General features: G+C 44.4%; 1 protein-coding gene across 6 annotated transcripts in view; it reads left to right on the top strand.

Moving 5' to 3' along the window:
• The window catches only part of PELI3 (pellino E3 ubiquitin protein ligase family member 3), a 285917-nt gene that overhangs the window by 240788 nt on the left and 29198 nt on the right, over positions 1-15931 (top strand). For 3 of the 6 annotated variants that reach the window (XM_086938519.1, XM_086938522.1, XM_086938517.1), the window contains exons 5-6: positions 10183-10380; positions 15111-15299. In XM_086938519.1, the coding sequence (XP_086794645.1) occupies positions 10183-10380; positions 15111-15299 (387 nt within the window). Of the gene's footprint in view, positions 1-10182; positions 10381-15110; positions 15312-15931 lie in introns of all 6 variants that reach the window. The other 3 variants (XM_086938520.1, XM_086938518.1, XM_086938516.1) reach the window with 1 other exon arrangement.

The following is a 15931-nucleotide window of genomic DNA, read 5'->3' as shown; positions in this document are numbered from 1 at the left end:
GTGAGAAGGCTGTTTCTGCCCTGGAATGCTTCAAGGAGCGTCGGGTTTAAACTATGGGCCTGCCATGGACAGACTTGCACTGCAAGTGGAACGCTGTATCAAGCAGCCACTGTCTATGGCTGGCCGCATAGCTCTCATTAAAATGAACGTTCTTTCCCGATTCTTATATTTATTCACCAATATACCAATCCCATTAACTAAAGCCTTTATTCTGCAGCTCCGTGGGTTGCTGATCCGTCTGTTCTGGACGAGACTGAGACCACGATTAGCCTGGGACACTCTGAACCTCCCTTACAAGAGAGGGGGATTTGTTTTCCCTACCTACATTTATATTATCTAGTCGCACAAGCCCAATTTGCCTATCACTGGTTCTATCCTGACGCTCGCATACCAAACGCCAAACCCGAGCAAGATCTGTCTGAGCCTAACCCACTGGTAGCAATATTCCCAGTGGGCATGCAATTGGATCCTAGCGACATACAACCCTTATCTACGACTTGCTGGTCCTGGCGAAAATTGAGCCTACTTTTAGGCTCCGGCTCCTTATGTTCACCCAACCTTCCTTTACCACAGAACCCGCTTATCCCACCCAAAACTGAGAAAGTGGTCCAGCGCACATTACTTAAGTTACAACATCACACTATTGGGTCCTTATTCCCTAATGGCCACACAGTATCACTGACGGAGCTGGCAACACAGACCGAGATGTCTTACATGGACAATTTCATAGCGACTAGAGTACTTGCTGCTCTCCGCTCTATGATTCCCTCCTTCTCCCTCTCTCCAGAGGTATTTACGCCTCTTACACTGCTAATAACTGATCAAGACGGCTCACATCTTGTCACTAAACTATATTGGGCATGTATGGCACTCAAACATGTGAGGGACCGGGGGGCTCAGCGCCGCTGGGAAGAGGACCTAGACCACCCCCTATCCGATAGGGAATGGACATGTAGCCTTGAACAAATTAAAAGGGTGTCTCCCAACCACAGACACAAACTGCTTCATTTTAAATTCATTCATGGAATACACATCACACTGACTGAGCTAGCTAGATACAATCCCTCCAAATCACCCCTGTGCCCAAAATGCGTTTTCCCTGACACCGACTTTGTTCACATGAAATGGACTTGTCCCTGTATATCCGCTTACTGGACCACAATATTTCAGATTTCAGATATAACCTCCATGATGCTCTCCCTCCCTTCCCCAAACTAGCCCTGTTAGAAATTGTCATCGATATCCCGCTCAGCCACTAAAGATTCACTGCTATAGCACTACTGTTAGCAAAAAGAGAAATTGCACTACACTGGGGCACTAGACAACTTCCCACGAAGGAAGCATGGCTCAGCAGCATGACATTCTGTGATATGCACACTGAGATATACTCCTCGATTCAGCCCCTTCCCTCATGCCTCAACGATATTTGGCATTTATTCCGCCTCTTTTTACACCCGCTACAACTCGTCTCTCCTGCACCCATAATTGATTCGACACCCACAAATGTTTCATATCAGTAGCAAGAACCGCCCCAAATAGGGGCACCAGCCTGGTTCTAACCTGCCATACATGGAACGTATCTACACAATCCAACGCCCCTCCCCCCCAGACTCTCCTCAAAGCAGCCATGGCCTCTTAGGTTGTTACGCCTAGTTATCTTAGAACACTAATGCGGTTCTCTCCCCTCTCACATTGCCCCTCTACTCTTCCTCCTCTACTGTTATTCCCTCGTGACCCTCCTTTTCTTATGGGGATGCTCCAAATGTTTATTATGTGTACAGTGTTTGCTGCTGCGACCACCTAGAACAGAGAAAGACATTAAGGGTTTTATGTGCGTAATACCATGGACTTGCATCTGGGAGTCAACATGAAAAAATATCTGTCTGTATAACCAGCACCCCTCTTGGCATTAGTAACCCCCTTTTTTATCTATTCACCCCTGAAGATTCTGTTTTTCGATTACCTTCCATCCCCTGGGCTGTATTGTCCCCTTTAATTGTTCCTGTATTTGTTTACTAAATAATAAAATAACAATTTAAAAAAAGGAGAGTAAGGTCACAGAGCATACTTCGGGCCTTTCGACCCTTGCCAGACAATTCCCTCAACAATTTTGACCCTTCTAGGTTATCTGTGAAGTTGGGTGTATAGGCAACGCCAGCGGTCCCCAAAACACATGACCAAGTCCCTTTGAGGGTGGGGATGGGGTTGAGGCACTCAACGTGCAGGACCCAAAGGGCAGAGATCCTACCAGTCCCCCTCTCCTGTGGAATCAGTCTGCAAGCCACTTTAGTTTGCTCTTAGTGGCACACAACCATCCTGTAGGAGGTTGAACCCAGTACTTTCCCCAAGGGTGGCAAATGAATCCTCCAGATATTTCAACACAGCCCTCTATTCCAGCCCACTGCATATTTTATCCACATCAGAACTGTTTTCAGTGGAGCACATGACCATTTTGTTTGCAGGAGGTGCAGGCTCTGTTGTCCAAAAGGGGCATAGAGAGACTACCAGCCTCAGAAATTGAGACTGGTTGTTACTCCCGCTCTTTATCCATGCCTAAGAACTACTGAGGCTATTGTCCTGTTTTGGAACTGTGCCCTCTGAACACCTTGCTGCTGAAGGGCAGATTCAACATGCTCACTGTTGCCCAGATTCTGTTTGCCTTGAATCCGGGTGAGTGAACCATAGCACTGGAATTGCATGATGTGTATTTTCATAGACCCATCCTGAAGTCCCACAGATGTTACCTGTGAGTTAAGGTAGGCAAGCAGCATTTTCAATTTGTTGTGCTCCATTTCAGTCTTACCAGTGCCCTTCAGGTATTCATGAAAGGGATGGTGTGGTAGCTGCACTGCTTCGGAGGTGGTGGGTTCCAATTATTCCCTGCCTCCATGACTGGCTGTTGAAGGTGGGCTTGCCACAGTCAATTGTAAAACACCTTTAGATGACAGTAAACCTCCTGACATTGTTAGGGGTTTACATTCAAGAAAGCTGAAGTCACACCTGACTTCTTTACAGAGGCTCCTTTCATGGAGTAATTTTGAATATGGTGCAGTACCAGGCCTTTCCTCCAACATATGACAAGGATATTCAGGATATGATCAAGAGGTTTCATCCTCATGCCTGAGTCTCAGTAAGAGGGGCTGTAAGCTTCTTGATTTTTTGGTCTCTTGCTTCCCAGTATTCGATTATGCTAGCTGGCATAAGCAGGCTCTGCAGTGGAATCTGAAGGCTCAGTATCCCCAGCATGAAGGGAACATATTGTATTCCATCCAGGTTTTAGAGGAGACTGCAAATGTTCTCCAGTGGTGGCTGCTCAACGCTTTTATGCCAGCAGCAGACCCATACCCGTCCCCATCCAGAATTGAAGGTAGTGACAGTGCATCACTGCTGAGTCTGGGAGAGGTGGCAGTCAGAGACTATGGCCTCTGGTGGAAACCCAACTTTAACATCAGCTTGTTGGAGTTGCAGACCATTTGCGTGGTATGGAAGACTCTCCTACTGTCCATCGAAAGGAGGCTGGTACAGAATCGCACAGACAACAGCATGCCATGTGATCCTGTAACATGCAGTGCGGTGTAGGGTCTTGAGTTCAGTGCCCTGAGGCCTTTCACCTCTGGAATTGACTGGAAGGTCTGGGCATTTCTCTGGTAATTAACTCCTAGCAGGCGTTTTGAATGCCAGGGTGGATGAGCTCAGCTTATGATGCCTAGTAGATCACAAGTGGTGGTTGCACCCTGAGGGGATGCCGGGCATCTTCCACCAGTGGGCAGAACCCTGGCAGTATTGTTTCGTCACAGTCAAACACTCAGTGACCAATCTTCTGTGCAATGGATTTCCTAAGAACACTCGCTATAGGAGATACATTCAGGCTAGAGCACAAGACTCCTGTACACCCTTCCACCTCTTTGTACTCTGCCCTGAGTTCTGCTGAACATCAGGAAACACCAAGCCCAAGTTATCCTAGTGGCTCTGGATGGGGCCAGGAGAACTTGGTACTTAAGAGGCTTGGCATGCGCATCTGCTCCCTGATCAGGCTTCCACTTTGAAAGGATCTGTCAGAGCAGCAATTCTACACACAGGTCTTCACAATCTACATAACCTCCATGTGTGGAGATTGAGAGGCAGCGGTTGACTGCATTGGATCGTCCTCCTGAGGTTCCGGATTTTTTCCTTGCTTCTTGGCACCTCTCTATTAAGTGCAATTACGGCAAGCTCGGGGACAAATTTGTGGACTGATGTGGTGTCCACAACACGTACTCATTACAGACCAAACAGTCAGATGTCTTATCCTTTGTTTTGTCTTTGACCCCACAAGGAATTGCAGCGGGCACCCTTTTGGCATTTTTACATTTGCCAGAGCAGATGTCCTTGTTTAAATCACCTATTGTGATGAGGTTTCTAAAAGGTTTATTATAAATGTTTCCCTCCAAACCCATTGTGATGCCACAATGGGACCTCAGTTTGGTCCTAATGATCCTCATGGGTACTCCATTTGAGCCTATGTACAGCTATTCATTGCGTCTTCTGACTTTGAAGACTATGTTTCTTGTTGTGATTACTTCAGCTCTCGAATTACTGAGCTTCATACTTTCTTAGTGCAGCAGCCTTCACCACCTTTTTCCCAGACAAACTGGTGTTAAGGATCAACGTGGCCTTATTTTGTCAGGCTGCGACGTGGCATCCATACACACATTCATGATGCAATACTACCTTGACAACCGCTCTTTAGGAAATTTTGGTCTGGGCCTTTTCCACAGACCTCCGCCTTGAGAAGTACTGCTTCGGTGTCTATTTTAAAGGGGAGGAATATGAGGTATCCCTCAGAAGAACATATTTCTTACCTTCAGTAACTCTCTTTCTAGCGGATACTCTGGCTAGCCACATATTTCTCACTGCCCTCCCACCTCCCTGTTCTGTGGAATGGTTTCTGTCCATCTAAAAAGGTCTCAAGCAAGAGATCCGTACATTGGTATTCTGATTGGTTTGTGGGCTCAGCGTCCGAGGGCACGGACAGAATGAAGAATGTAACTGAGGTCAGCAGCACTGCGCCACGTACAGGTGCTTGGGAGCACTAATGTGTTTCCAAATACAGTATAGAGCTTAGGTATATTCTAGATGTGTGGAATCTGCGGTGGGATATAGTATGCACCATGAAGACAGTTACCAAAGGTAAGTAACTTGTTCTTTCGAACCACATTCAAACGGAAATATTTGAGAAATAAGAGAAGAATATGTATACTTTTCTTTTGGCAACAGAATTATTTTTCCTTTATTTTTTTATTGTTTTTGTTACAAGTGATGTCATTTAGTTTTACGAGTCCCAAACAGTAAGGACATATTTCGATGTACATGCTTTTCTTCAAAATATATTCTCTGCAGAAAAATGTAGTTCCTTGCCAAAGTATTTCTTTCTGCATAGTAAATTCAGCGGCAAGATTAGCAATAGTTTATTTCATAATGTGGCACAGAACATTTCATTTTTACTTGTCCTATTGTGATGATATTGGCTCAATTGAAATACTTTTGTTTTGCTCAAGGATCACTGTAGACTAGTAGATGAGTGGTTACATCGACAATATTGCCACGTGTTATGTTTTCATTATATTATATTGAACTTGCCCCCTTTCTATTATGCTGTTGTTCCCCCATCCCTCTTTTCTTTCTTCCTAATGGTTGTGCTCTTCTCGTGCTACGAACGCGAGACTGTTTAAGATTCCAAATATGACAGTTGGACTATTACTGGTAGAGTATAGCTGGCATGGGCATCCGCAGAAATGTTTCCAGGGGGGGGCAACCGACATGATTGAGCACAAGTATTAAATACATTTAAAAAATCTAATAAGACAAAGAGCTTAAATAAACAAAGAAATCCATAGGGGGAAGAGAAAAATCTTGTGAGGCGCCACATCAGACAACCTGGCAAGTAATAAAACAGAGGGAAAACTAAAAATGACCGGAAAAAAACAAAAACATTCGAAATCAGGTTGATGCGGTTCTAGAGCATGGGTACTCACAAACTTTCTCTCAGGGGCCAAATTTACAGTGTGGTTTGTGGCCGAGGGTCGCACTGGTGGGGGCGGGGTCAGGGAGGGAGGGGGGTGGGGCTAGAGCAACAAAAAAACTATCACCATGAGGTTGAACAGGTCCCTGCAGCGGACGCCTTCATCTGCTGAGCCACCAGACCCGGCATAAACACATCTTTCTTTCTCTCTCTCTCTCGCTCTCTCGGTCTGTTTCTCTGTCTCCCTCCCTCTCTCTCTGTCTCCTTCCCTCTCTCTCTGTCTCTCTCCCTCTATCTCTCTCTCTCCCTCCCTCTCCCTCTCTCTGTCTCCCTCTGTCTCACTCACTCTGTCTATCTCTCTCACCCTCCCTCTCTCTCACCCTCTCCCTCCCTCCCTCTCTCTCTCCCTCTCCCTCCCTCTGTCTCTCTCCCTCTCCCTCTCTCTGTCTCCCTCCCTCTCTCTCCCTCTCCCTCTCTCTCCCTCCCTCCGTCTCTCTCCCTCCCTCCCTCTCTCTCCCTCTGTCTCTCTCCCTCTGTCTCTCTCCCTCTCTCTCTCGCCCTCTGTCTCCCTCCCTCTCTCTCTCTCCTCCCTCTCTCTCCTCCCTCTCTCTCCATCCCTCTCTCCATCCATCTCTCTGTCTCCCTCACTCTCTCTCCCTCTCCCTCCCTCCGTCTCTTTCCCTCCCTCTTCCCCCTCCCTCCCTCTCCCTCCCTCCCTCTCTATCCCTCCCTCTCTACCCCTACCTTTCCACCCCTCTCTATCCCTCCCTTTCTCTCCCTCCCTCTCTCTCTCTCCCTCCTTCTGTCTGTCTGTCTCCCTCCCTCTGTCTGTCTGTCTCCCTCCCTCTGTCTGTCTCCCTCCCTCTGTCTGTCTGTCGACCTCCCTCTGTCTGTCTGTCGACCTCCCTCTGTCTGTCTGTTGCCCTCCCTCTGTCTGACGCCCTCCCTCTGTCTGTCGCCCTCCCTCTGTCTGTCACCCTCCCTCTGTCTGTCACCCTCCCTCTGTCTGTCACCCTCCCTCTGTCTGTCACCCTCCCTCTGTCTGTCTCACTCCCTCTGTCTCCCTCCCTCTGTCTCACAGTCTCACTCCCTTTGTCTCACTACCTTTGTCTCACGCCCTCTGCCTGTCACCCTCTGTCTGTCACCCTCTGTCTGTCGCCCTCTGTCTGTCTGTCGCCCTCTGTCTCCCTCCCTCTGTCTCCCTGTCTCTCTCTCTGTCTCACTCTTTCTGTCTCCCTCCCTCTGTCTCCCTCCCTCTGTCTCCCTCGCTCTGTCTTCCTCGCTCTGTCTTCCTCTCTCTGTCTTCCTCTCTCTGTCTTTCTCTCTCTGTCTTCCTCTCTCTGTGTTTCCCTCTCTCTCTGTCTCCCTCCCTCTGTCTGTCTCCCTCCCTCTGTCTGTCTCTCTCCCGGTCTGTCTCCTTCCCTCTATCGTCCCCATCCCTCTGTCTGTTGCCCTCTGTCTCTCTCCCTCTGTCCCCAGCCCTATCTGTCTCCCTCCCTCTCTGTCTCCCTCTGTCTGTCTCTGTCTCCGTCCCGCAGTCTCCCTCCCTCAGTTTCCGTCCCTCAGCTTCCGTCCCTCAGTTTCTGTCCCTCAGTCTCCGTCCCTTAGTCTCCGTCCCTCAGTCTCCGTCCCTCTGTCCTCCTCCCTCTCTGTCTCCCCCTCTCTCGGTCTCCCTCTCTCTCGGTCTCCCTCTCTCAGTCTCTCTCTCTCTCTCTCTCTCGGTCTCCCTCTCTTTCCCTCTCTCTCGGTCTCTCTACCTCTGTCTGTCTCTGTCTGTCTCCCACCCTGTATCTCCCTCCATCTGTCTCCCTGTCTGTCTGTCTCCCTCCCTATGTCGCCCCCTTCCCTCTGTTGCCCCCTTCCCTCTGTCTGTCTCCTTCTGTCTCCCTGCCTCATTGTGCTTATCTATAATAATGTCCCCCCTCGCCTCTTTCACTATCTTCTCTCGTTAATTATTTCTCACTCTTTCTTCTCCCCCTCTCCGTTTGTCTCTACTCCCCACTCCGTCTCTTATTTTTCCTTTTGGCTCTGTCTCTCTCTTTTATCTCTCCTCTGCTCTTACGTCTCCCTTAGCCTCAACATGGGGGTTAGTTACATTTTTCCACTACAACATTGTCAAAATCGAATTTTCATTTTTTGCCATTTTAAGTCATATTGTTCTTTAATGTAGTTATTTCAGTCCTTAGTGTTTTTTCCGGAGTATTTCCACTCTTAGCTGTATTAGCACTCTCCCCATTGCACAAATTCATAACAATGAAACTTTCAATTTCAATCCGGTCTTTCACTTCACAGTTTTTAAACTAAGAATGTTGGCACTAACCCCGCTCCCCAAACGACGCCCCCCCCCCACGCCCCTTAGCTTTGTATCTGATCGTTGTGGCCTGCTGTGAGGGGCTAAAGCTCACGGCCCCTGCTAATTGTGCTGCTTGATAGCATCAGCAGCTCCCCAAGAACTCAAGGTCATCTCCTGAGGCCTGGGATGGGGGGAGATGCTCCATGCTGTGTCTCCTCTGCCGGCCCATTGACATACTGCCCATGACAATGGAACGGCTGCCTCTGTGACCTGCTGGGACTCACACTCGGGCTGTACTGTAGCAGCCTTTCAGGTGTCGCCCCAGCAGGAAAGTTGGCCCAGGTATGTGGGCCCATCCTCTAGAACCGGGCCTGGATCCAGGGGGGGGGGGAAAGCGCCCCCTCTTGCCCCCCCTGCGGATGCCAATGATAGCTGGAATGTGGTTGCTTAAATAAACCGTTCCTGTCGGAATGATTTCCCCTTGTGGAGTCAACTTTTCAATATACAACACCAGTCCTGATTATGACTTCGAAAATAAAAAAATTCTTGTTACAGAATAGGAAAATCGTTCTATATAAAAAAAAGTCCAGCAGTAGAAATGCTCTTCTCTTGTTTCGCTAATTTTATTTTATGTTTTAAACTAAAATATGTTTAACTTTACACTTGCACTGGGTTGCATGCACCATCTTGTATGTTCCATTAACTCACATTTCGCTATTCAATAAGTGTATAACATAAAATTGTGATTGAATAGTTTTTTCCTTTTCCTTTTTTAAAATTTAAGGCAGGTTTTACTGTGATAAATTGCTTTTTCTTTATAATCTGCGTGTACCTAACAGTTAATTTATTTAGGAACTGATGCTTGAGGGTATTGACATCCATAACACCAATTCGTTGTTATTGAATTATATATAACATGTATGTTCCAATGGGATTCATACTTATTCTTGTTTGTTTTTGATCTCACCTTTCTTTTACCCCTTATGTAAGAGCATATCCTATCACCCTTACTGTCAGAACAGTGTGAGTTGGGAAACAGTCTTTATTACTCAGCCAGAACTATGCAGTACCATTACAACGTGGGCAATACACCGAACGCATTGTTACTATGCATTCCATTGCCATGCAAGTCATTACAACGACTTGCATTAGGGAACATGTTGTTGTATTTTAAATCCAACACCTTCCCTACTGTTGCACAGACTGGAGTTGTAAAAGTAAAATATACTATTCCAAAGTCCAGCGCTTCCCTAAGGCAAGTTGTTGTAACAACTTGTGTTGTAATTGAACGTGTGGTAACACCACGTTCATTGTATTGCCCGCTTTGTAATGGCATGCTTTGTAAAAGCATATGTGATTTTGACATACATCCGTGTGAGTTATGTTCATTTTGACTGCAGTTTCTACTTTCTGTCACTGGAAGGCAAAACTCCTTATATATGAGCGACTTGTGTACAGCACAATTTTAGGTAAATCTATCATTCCTACCTATGAAAAATCTGCCAATGTCCAGGATGCTGGTGCGAACACCATTTTGATCTTAATGGAAAGAAGCAAATTAAATCCACACTGCGGATGCGCATGTATGGGGATAAAAAGTGCACTGCGTCCACTTAGTTCTGGGAACTGACAGAGAGTAGCCAACTTGAAGTGAAATCTTATAACGATTGAAGCACTCCACTTTCGATCATTCAGAAAGATTACTAGTTGCATATAATGAAATGTTATATGCTTTGTTAATCCAGTTTAAAAATACTAAATCTTCAGGGTTACAGTTTATATGCATTGTATTATCTTAGCATACAGTTTCTGGTTTGCACATTTTTTGGAATCTCTTTATGTTTGCCCTCTCAGTGAAGTAACTACAATCTTGGTTTTTCATTTAAAGATTGGCAGATCCACAGAAAGCATGATAGACTTTGTGGTCACGGACACAGCACCTGGGGGAACCGGCAACAGTGATGGTCAGTCTGCCCAGAGCACCATTTCCCGCTATGCCTGCAGAGTCATCTGCGAACGTGGTCCCCCCTACACAGCCAGGATTTATGCGGCTGGCTTTGATGCCTCAAGAAATATCTTCCTTGGAGTAAGTCAGTCCTTAAAGTGTCACAAAGCCACCATTACCAAACGATTTAGGCAGTGATGTTCACTGAGATGTTAGAAATGGTGAGCTATATAGTGGAACTATGGTTTAAATAAAAAGAGTGGTTGATGATAATTGTGCTCATCTAATCTGAGGCAATCACACCACAGTCAGGCCATACTTAGACTGTGAATGTTGGGTTTGAGTGTACCGTCTATTAGAACATTGGAATGTTGGGAGCTCCATTTCAGACAATGGAGTGCTCCCTGCTTCTACGGGCTGGTAAAGGCCTGCAGCGCAACATTCCAATGTTCTACAAAGGCTTCTCGAAGCTCGAGGGGATTTATATCCCCTCGAGCTTCGAGAACCCTTTGTTTAATTTGTTAGAACATTCTGCCCTCTAGTGGTAGAATGTTCTAATAGCCCTTTGTAGCAGGGCTATATCGGCAATTAAAGTCCCGCTGTCTCGTTAAAGTCCCTCGCCTTCGGCTCGGGCCTTTAATAGCGGTATAGCCCGCTACGGCGGGCTATAAGTCTATATTACACATCTACTTTATAATGCTTAACATCTGGCTGACAGGTCCTTTTTTGGTTGATGGGGGGTGGAAGGGTCCTTTTCCCTAGTGTTTATGTTCCCAGCATTTAAAAGAGTCCTTCAGTAATCTTCAATGGCTTCAAGTGCTCCCCATATATGACTTCATGAAGCTCTAAATGTATGCCTTTATGATCTGCACCAAATATAGCATAACAGCCTGACATAAGGCAATAAAGCTACTATAGTCCTGCACTTTCCTCTACAAAAAGTGAAAATTCATGAATACAAATGTATCATTAAGACAAATAAATGAAGTTTGCAGATAAACTCACCGGTTGATAGTGGTTGGGCACATCACTCCACCAAATAGTAAAATCCAGTCACTTTTTCTGACTGCTTCAAAAAAGGGGGAGGTAGAGGAAAAATTGAAAACAGGAGGGCTCGTCCTCCTGTTCAAACACATATTTATCATAGAGAGCCCCTATGTTAAACAAAGGGTTTTTTCTTTCCACTTCGATGTTTTGGTTGGAAAACTATGAGTTTTCCTTAAATAATGCTCACCCACCAGAGTTATCCCTTGGTGGCATGCTTCATCATCGAGTTCTTCCCATCCTGCTGCGGAACAGGGCGTGCTACGACCTACGGAGACGAGGGAGCACTTATAGTTGGTACTATGTGTAGATGAAGTGTTGAGAAAAGAATGGGGGGGATTAAAAATACCTGGCTAGTAGGAAAAGATTCTTTACTATTACCTCTATCGGGTATGGTTAAAATATGGGGAAAAAATGTAACTTGAAGGAGTTGATGTGCCTTGGTTCGCTGGTCGACATGTTTCTAACTCTACCCCAAGGCTATTCTTCAGGACAAAAGACTAGTGAGTTCCCTGGTACCACTCTTACAAACCCTAATAGTTAGGAGGAAAAATAAAAACAGGAACAGTAAATGTCATAAATGTATACATCACCCATCGGTGTAAATATCTTGATAGATTAGTATCACATATTAGTTGCCTCTTAATTGCAACATGAGACCACACGGGGGAAGGGACTCCTGTAGTCACACTTGCCTCAAGGCTACTCTCTTGCTTTAAGGTGAGCGCAGGCCTGTGTCACCAAGGGGCTGCCCTGATGGTTGAGGGTTATTTAAGGAAAACGTATTGTTTTCCTAACAAATATCTAAGTGGGAAGAAAAATCCCTTCATTTAACAGAGGGGCTCTCTATGATTAATACTTTTTCAGATTGACTAGCAAATATGTAGATAGACGTGACTGATATTTCATTATATATACTTTTCCTGATACCTATTAATTTTGGTAGTATTCAAATCCTGGCTGTGTTTTCTACTATAAGTAAGGTCATAGAACACAGTTGTGTGCTTTCCTAGACCTATTCCCCTGTGCTTGACTGTGTCTTCTCTTTGCTCTTGGTTGCCAAAATGAATACATTGAGATATGAAAGCAGGAATCTGAGAGGCATTTGGCTGCAGAGTTGCAGTGAAGTTCACTACAATCTATTATCCAAAAGGCTAGCAATCTACGCATCCTACTGGCTGCAGTATTCCTTGTGCATGATTGCCAGCACACCTTTTAAATTATAGGTCTAGGAGTGTCTGAAATAGGATTATTCAGGAATGTATCCTATGTGAGAGATTACATCTCCCTCTTCCTAATAATATATGGAAATCTTTAACATAAGGTCTTTCTTGTACTTGCAATTGTATAGCCGATTCGTTTTGCAAGTTTATCAGTATCAGACCAGAAGCACCCTCTTTTTTCTTTACTTGGAGTGACTTAGACTTGATTGAAGGTTGGGGACGAGGACACTGTTTTAACCCCTATTCCAAAATCCTGTAGTCATCTGTTGGCTTTTATATTATTCAGTGGAAAATATTTCTTTATGTGAACAATATTTCCTTTTTGGTGCATACTATACTATCAGTGGCCTGTAAGATGGTTCAATTCGTTGAAGGATCTTCCCTGTCATCATGTGTGACCTGCCGGTTACACGTTCAAAAGCTAGAAGAGCCACCCATCCTTTTGAGACCAGCCGGGCAAAACTATGATTGTTAATAAAAAATATTTGTATTTCATCTTTACAGTGCTATAGGTTAGCATTCCTCAAAATGCCCCCCTCCCCTCCCACGCATCAGCATGGTTCACCCCATTACTCTCTAAGGATTGTCACTGTCAAATCATGAGATGCTTTTGTTTTAGATGTCTGTCTTAAGACACTCTTCTTATTCCACTCGTTGAGTGAGTGGGTTCATGCCATAAGATCTGCTTTTAAAGTCGATCTAAATACTCTACTTTCATCAGCAGGTCAGAAGCATATTTGCTAGGCCCACTATTTAGTTTCCTGGATTTGCTTTATAACCCCATCAATTTTCTCATGTAGTAGCATTGCATATCTGCAGTGTAAACTAAAATCCGTGTAGGAGTCTCTTGCCTATTCATATTGCTAAAGTCAGAGAACGGGATAGTTTTGGGTTACTCTAGTGGTGAAGAATTTCCACCATCCAGAGTTTCTTGCTACTACATAGGTCGCATTTCTTGGAGTGAAAGGGTCCACAATTCCTTCATTGCTTGTAGGCTCATTTTCTGCTATTGATATACCACTCTTCCTCTTCAAAGGAAGATGAGAGTAGGACACTTGCAGGTACCTGATTGGGCTTAAAAAAAGTGGCACATTCTTTGTATCAAATATTGCACCATTTTATCTTTCTGCGTATTAAAGCCAGTCGCAAATAACAAAATATTGATTTAGATTTCTTTTTATAATTCTTCTGACTTTTCTTCATATCAGTACAGGCTTAAACATCAGCTGATGTTATAGTCTCACTGAGATTGTAATCCTAACGATTGCTTTATATTAACATGAAATTAAGTTTAAATACCCAAAAGAGGTCTTTGTTGGCGCCAGAGACTGAACAGGGCTAATCAACATACTTTGTCAATCAGACAAAAAGACCTTGTACTTCACAGTTGTCAAAGTGCCAATTAGACTGTGTGATTTTGCCTACATGATACAGTACATTTGCATAGGTTTCAGGCTGTGTTTTTCAGTGATAGTTGGTTAGATTATTAGCAGAGCCATAATCAAAGGTTGTCAGAACCCCTAAATTCTGAGCCACCTGCTCCAAATGCTTTGTTATCCGGGTGGACCATGGGTTACGTTGGTATCCTGATGCAGGTAGGGCGTGGTAGAAGCACGTTTTCACCCTCTTACACCCCGCCACAAAAAGTATTTCTTGGACCAGTCCTTCACGTGTAACCCATGTGTATAATACCAGAGCCTATAGTTGTTCCAATGATGTTTCCCTTTTCCCATCATGGGTGCCGAGAAGCACAGAATGTCACACCCATTAGGATTTCATCTTCCCTCAGAATTGTTTTTCGACCCCTGTAGCCTCACCAGTTCAATGTACGTCAGTAGAGCCAACTGGTGCTGCCTTCTAACTAGATGAAAGCCAGTTTAGCTTAGAGGTTGATTTTTTGCATGTTCAGAAATGTATTCTATGTTCATTAAAAAAGCAGGTCCTGACTGATACCTTAGTCCTAAACTAAATAAGGTATGTCTAGTGGAGGGAAGACAAAGGGGAGCAGGCGATTTGTATAGCTGTATTTGACCAGCTTTAACTTCTTCACTACTGTAAGTCTTCTGGGGCATATTGTCTTGTGGTTTGACAGAGCCAACGCTTAATTCTTTTCATCCATAGTCCACATTTTAGAAAAAAACAGACGTCTTATTCCCCCTTGTTCCCTCTCGCAACTCCCCACCCGCCAGTGGAACTGATATTCTCATTAGCAGGAAGTACTTATAAATATTTTATATTCCCAAATAGGAAACAGTTTACAAACTGGATACCTGTGAAAATAAAGAGTTCAAAATATTTAGGGTAGAACATTCATAAAATGTTTACAACCTACGGTTTCAAAAATGTAAATAGATGGACTTCAATATTTTTTTGTGGAATACGTTAAAACATGAACTGAAGTTCAAAAATGTTAATGCTTCATAAAAAAAAGAGAAATCATTGTGTACACTCCTACAGTGAGAAATGTTTGGCTGCCCATTGCTGACGTGTGTTGTAGAAATGGAGAGAAGAAGATTATTGTTTTAGTTTAATGGTATGAACAGTTCTATTTTTTGAATATCCTTTAACTTGTGATGTCACACTGGTGTCTACAATCATTGGCAGGAGAGGGCAGCAAAATGGCGGACTCCGGATGGCTTGATGGATGGTTTAACCACTAACGGTGTTCTGGTGATGCACCCCACTGGTGGCTTTTCGGAAGACTCCTTGCCGGGCGTGTGGAGGGAGATATCTGTTTGTGGAAATGTGTATGCTCTGCGGGAAAGCCGGTCAGCTCAGCAGAGAGGAAAGCTGGTATGTAGCATGGTATGGACTATCTGTAATGTTTTGTCTATTTTTCCCTCTCCTCATTTTATTTGTGTGTTGAGTGTGTGTGTGTGTGTGTGTGTATATATATATATGTATATATATATATATATATGTGTGTGTGTGTGTGTATATATATATATCAGCTTCCAGCCTTCTTTACTTTCAAAAAGGAAAAGCACTCACGGGGGCAAGTCCATAGATGTTTTATTTCGACTCACAAACGCAACCAGACACGTTTCGGCAGACGCCTTTTTAGATGGTGATTTGGCGCGCCGGAAACAGCCTGTATTTATGTCACTTTTTTCTTGTATTCTGACACATACATTGATAATGAAAACGGACACAAATCTTTCAGCACCATCTTGGAACATGCAAAATTACATTGAAAAAACATAATTTCATAACGTACTTTCCTGTTCCGCATTACGGTACCAATATCCAGCAGATAAATTCATAACTGCCATTATTTACAACTATGTACAAATGTAAATACATCTATACCCTACTTCTGCCCACAGATGGGCATGTGCCTTAAGTCGATTATTGTTTACCTATTGTGCCCCCAAATGGGCTAATAATAATCAGTGATATTGCTTCGAGAATTTACTATATTGTCA

This window comes from Lissotriton vulgaris, chromosome 9 (genome assembly GCF_964263255.1).
Source record: "Lissotriton vulgaris chromosome 9, aLisVul1.2, whole genome shotgun sequence".
In the NCBI taxonomy this organism is placed as follows: Eukaryota; Metazoa; Chordata; class Amphibia; order Caudata; family Salamandridae; genus Lissotriton; species Lissotriton vulgaris.
This window is presented reverse-complemented; position numbering and strand designations above follow the sequence as displayed.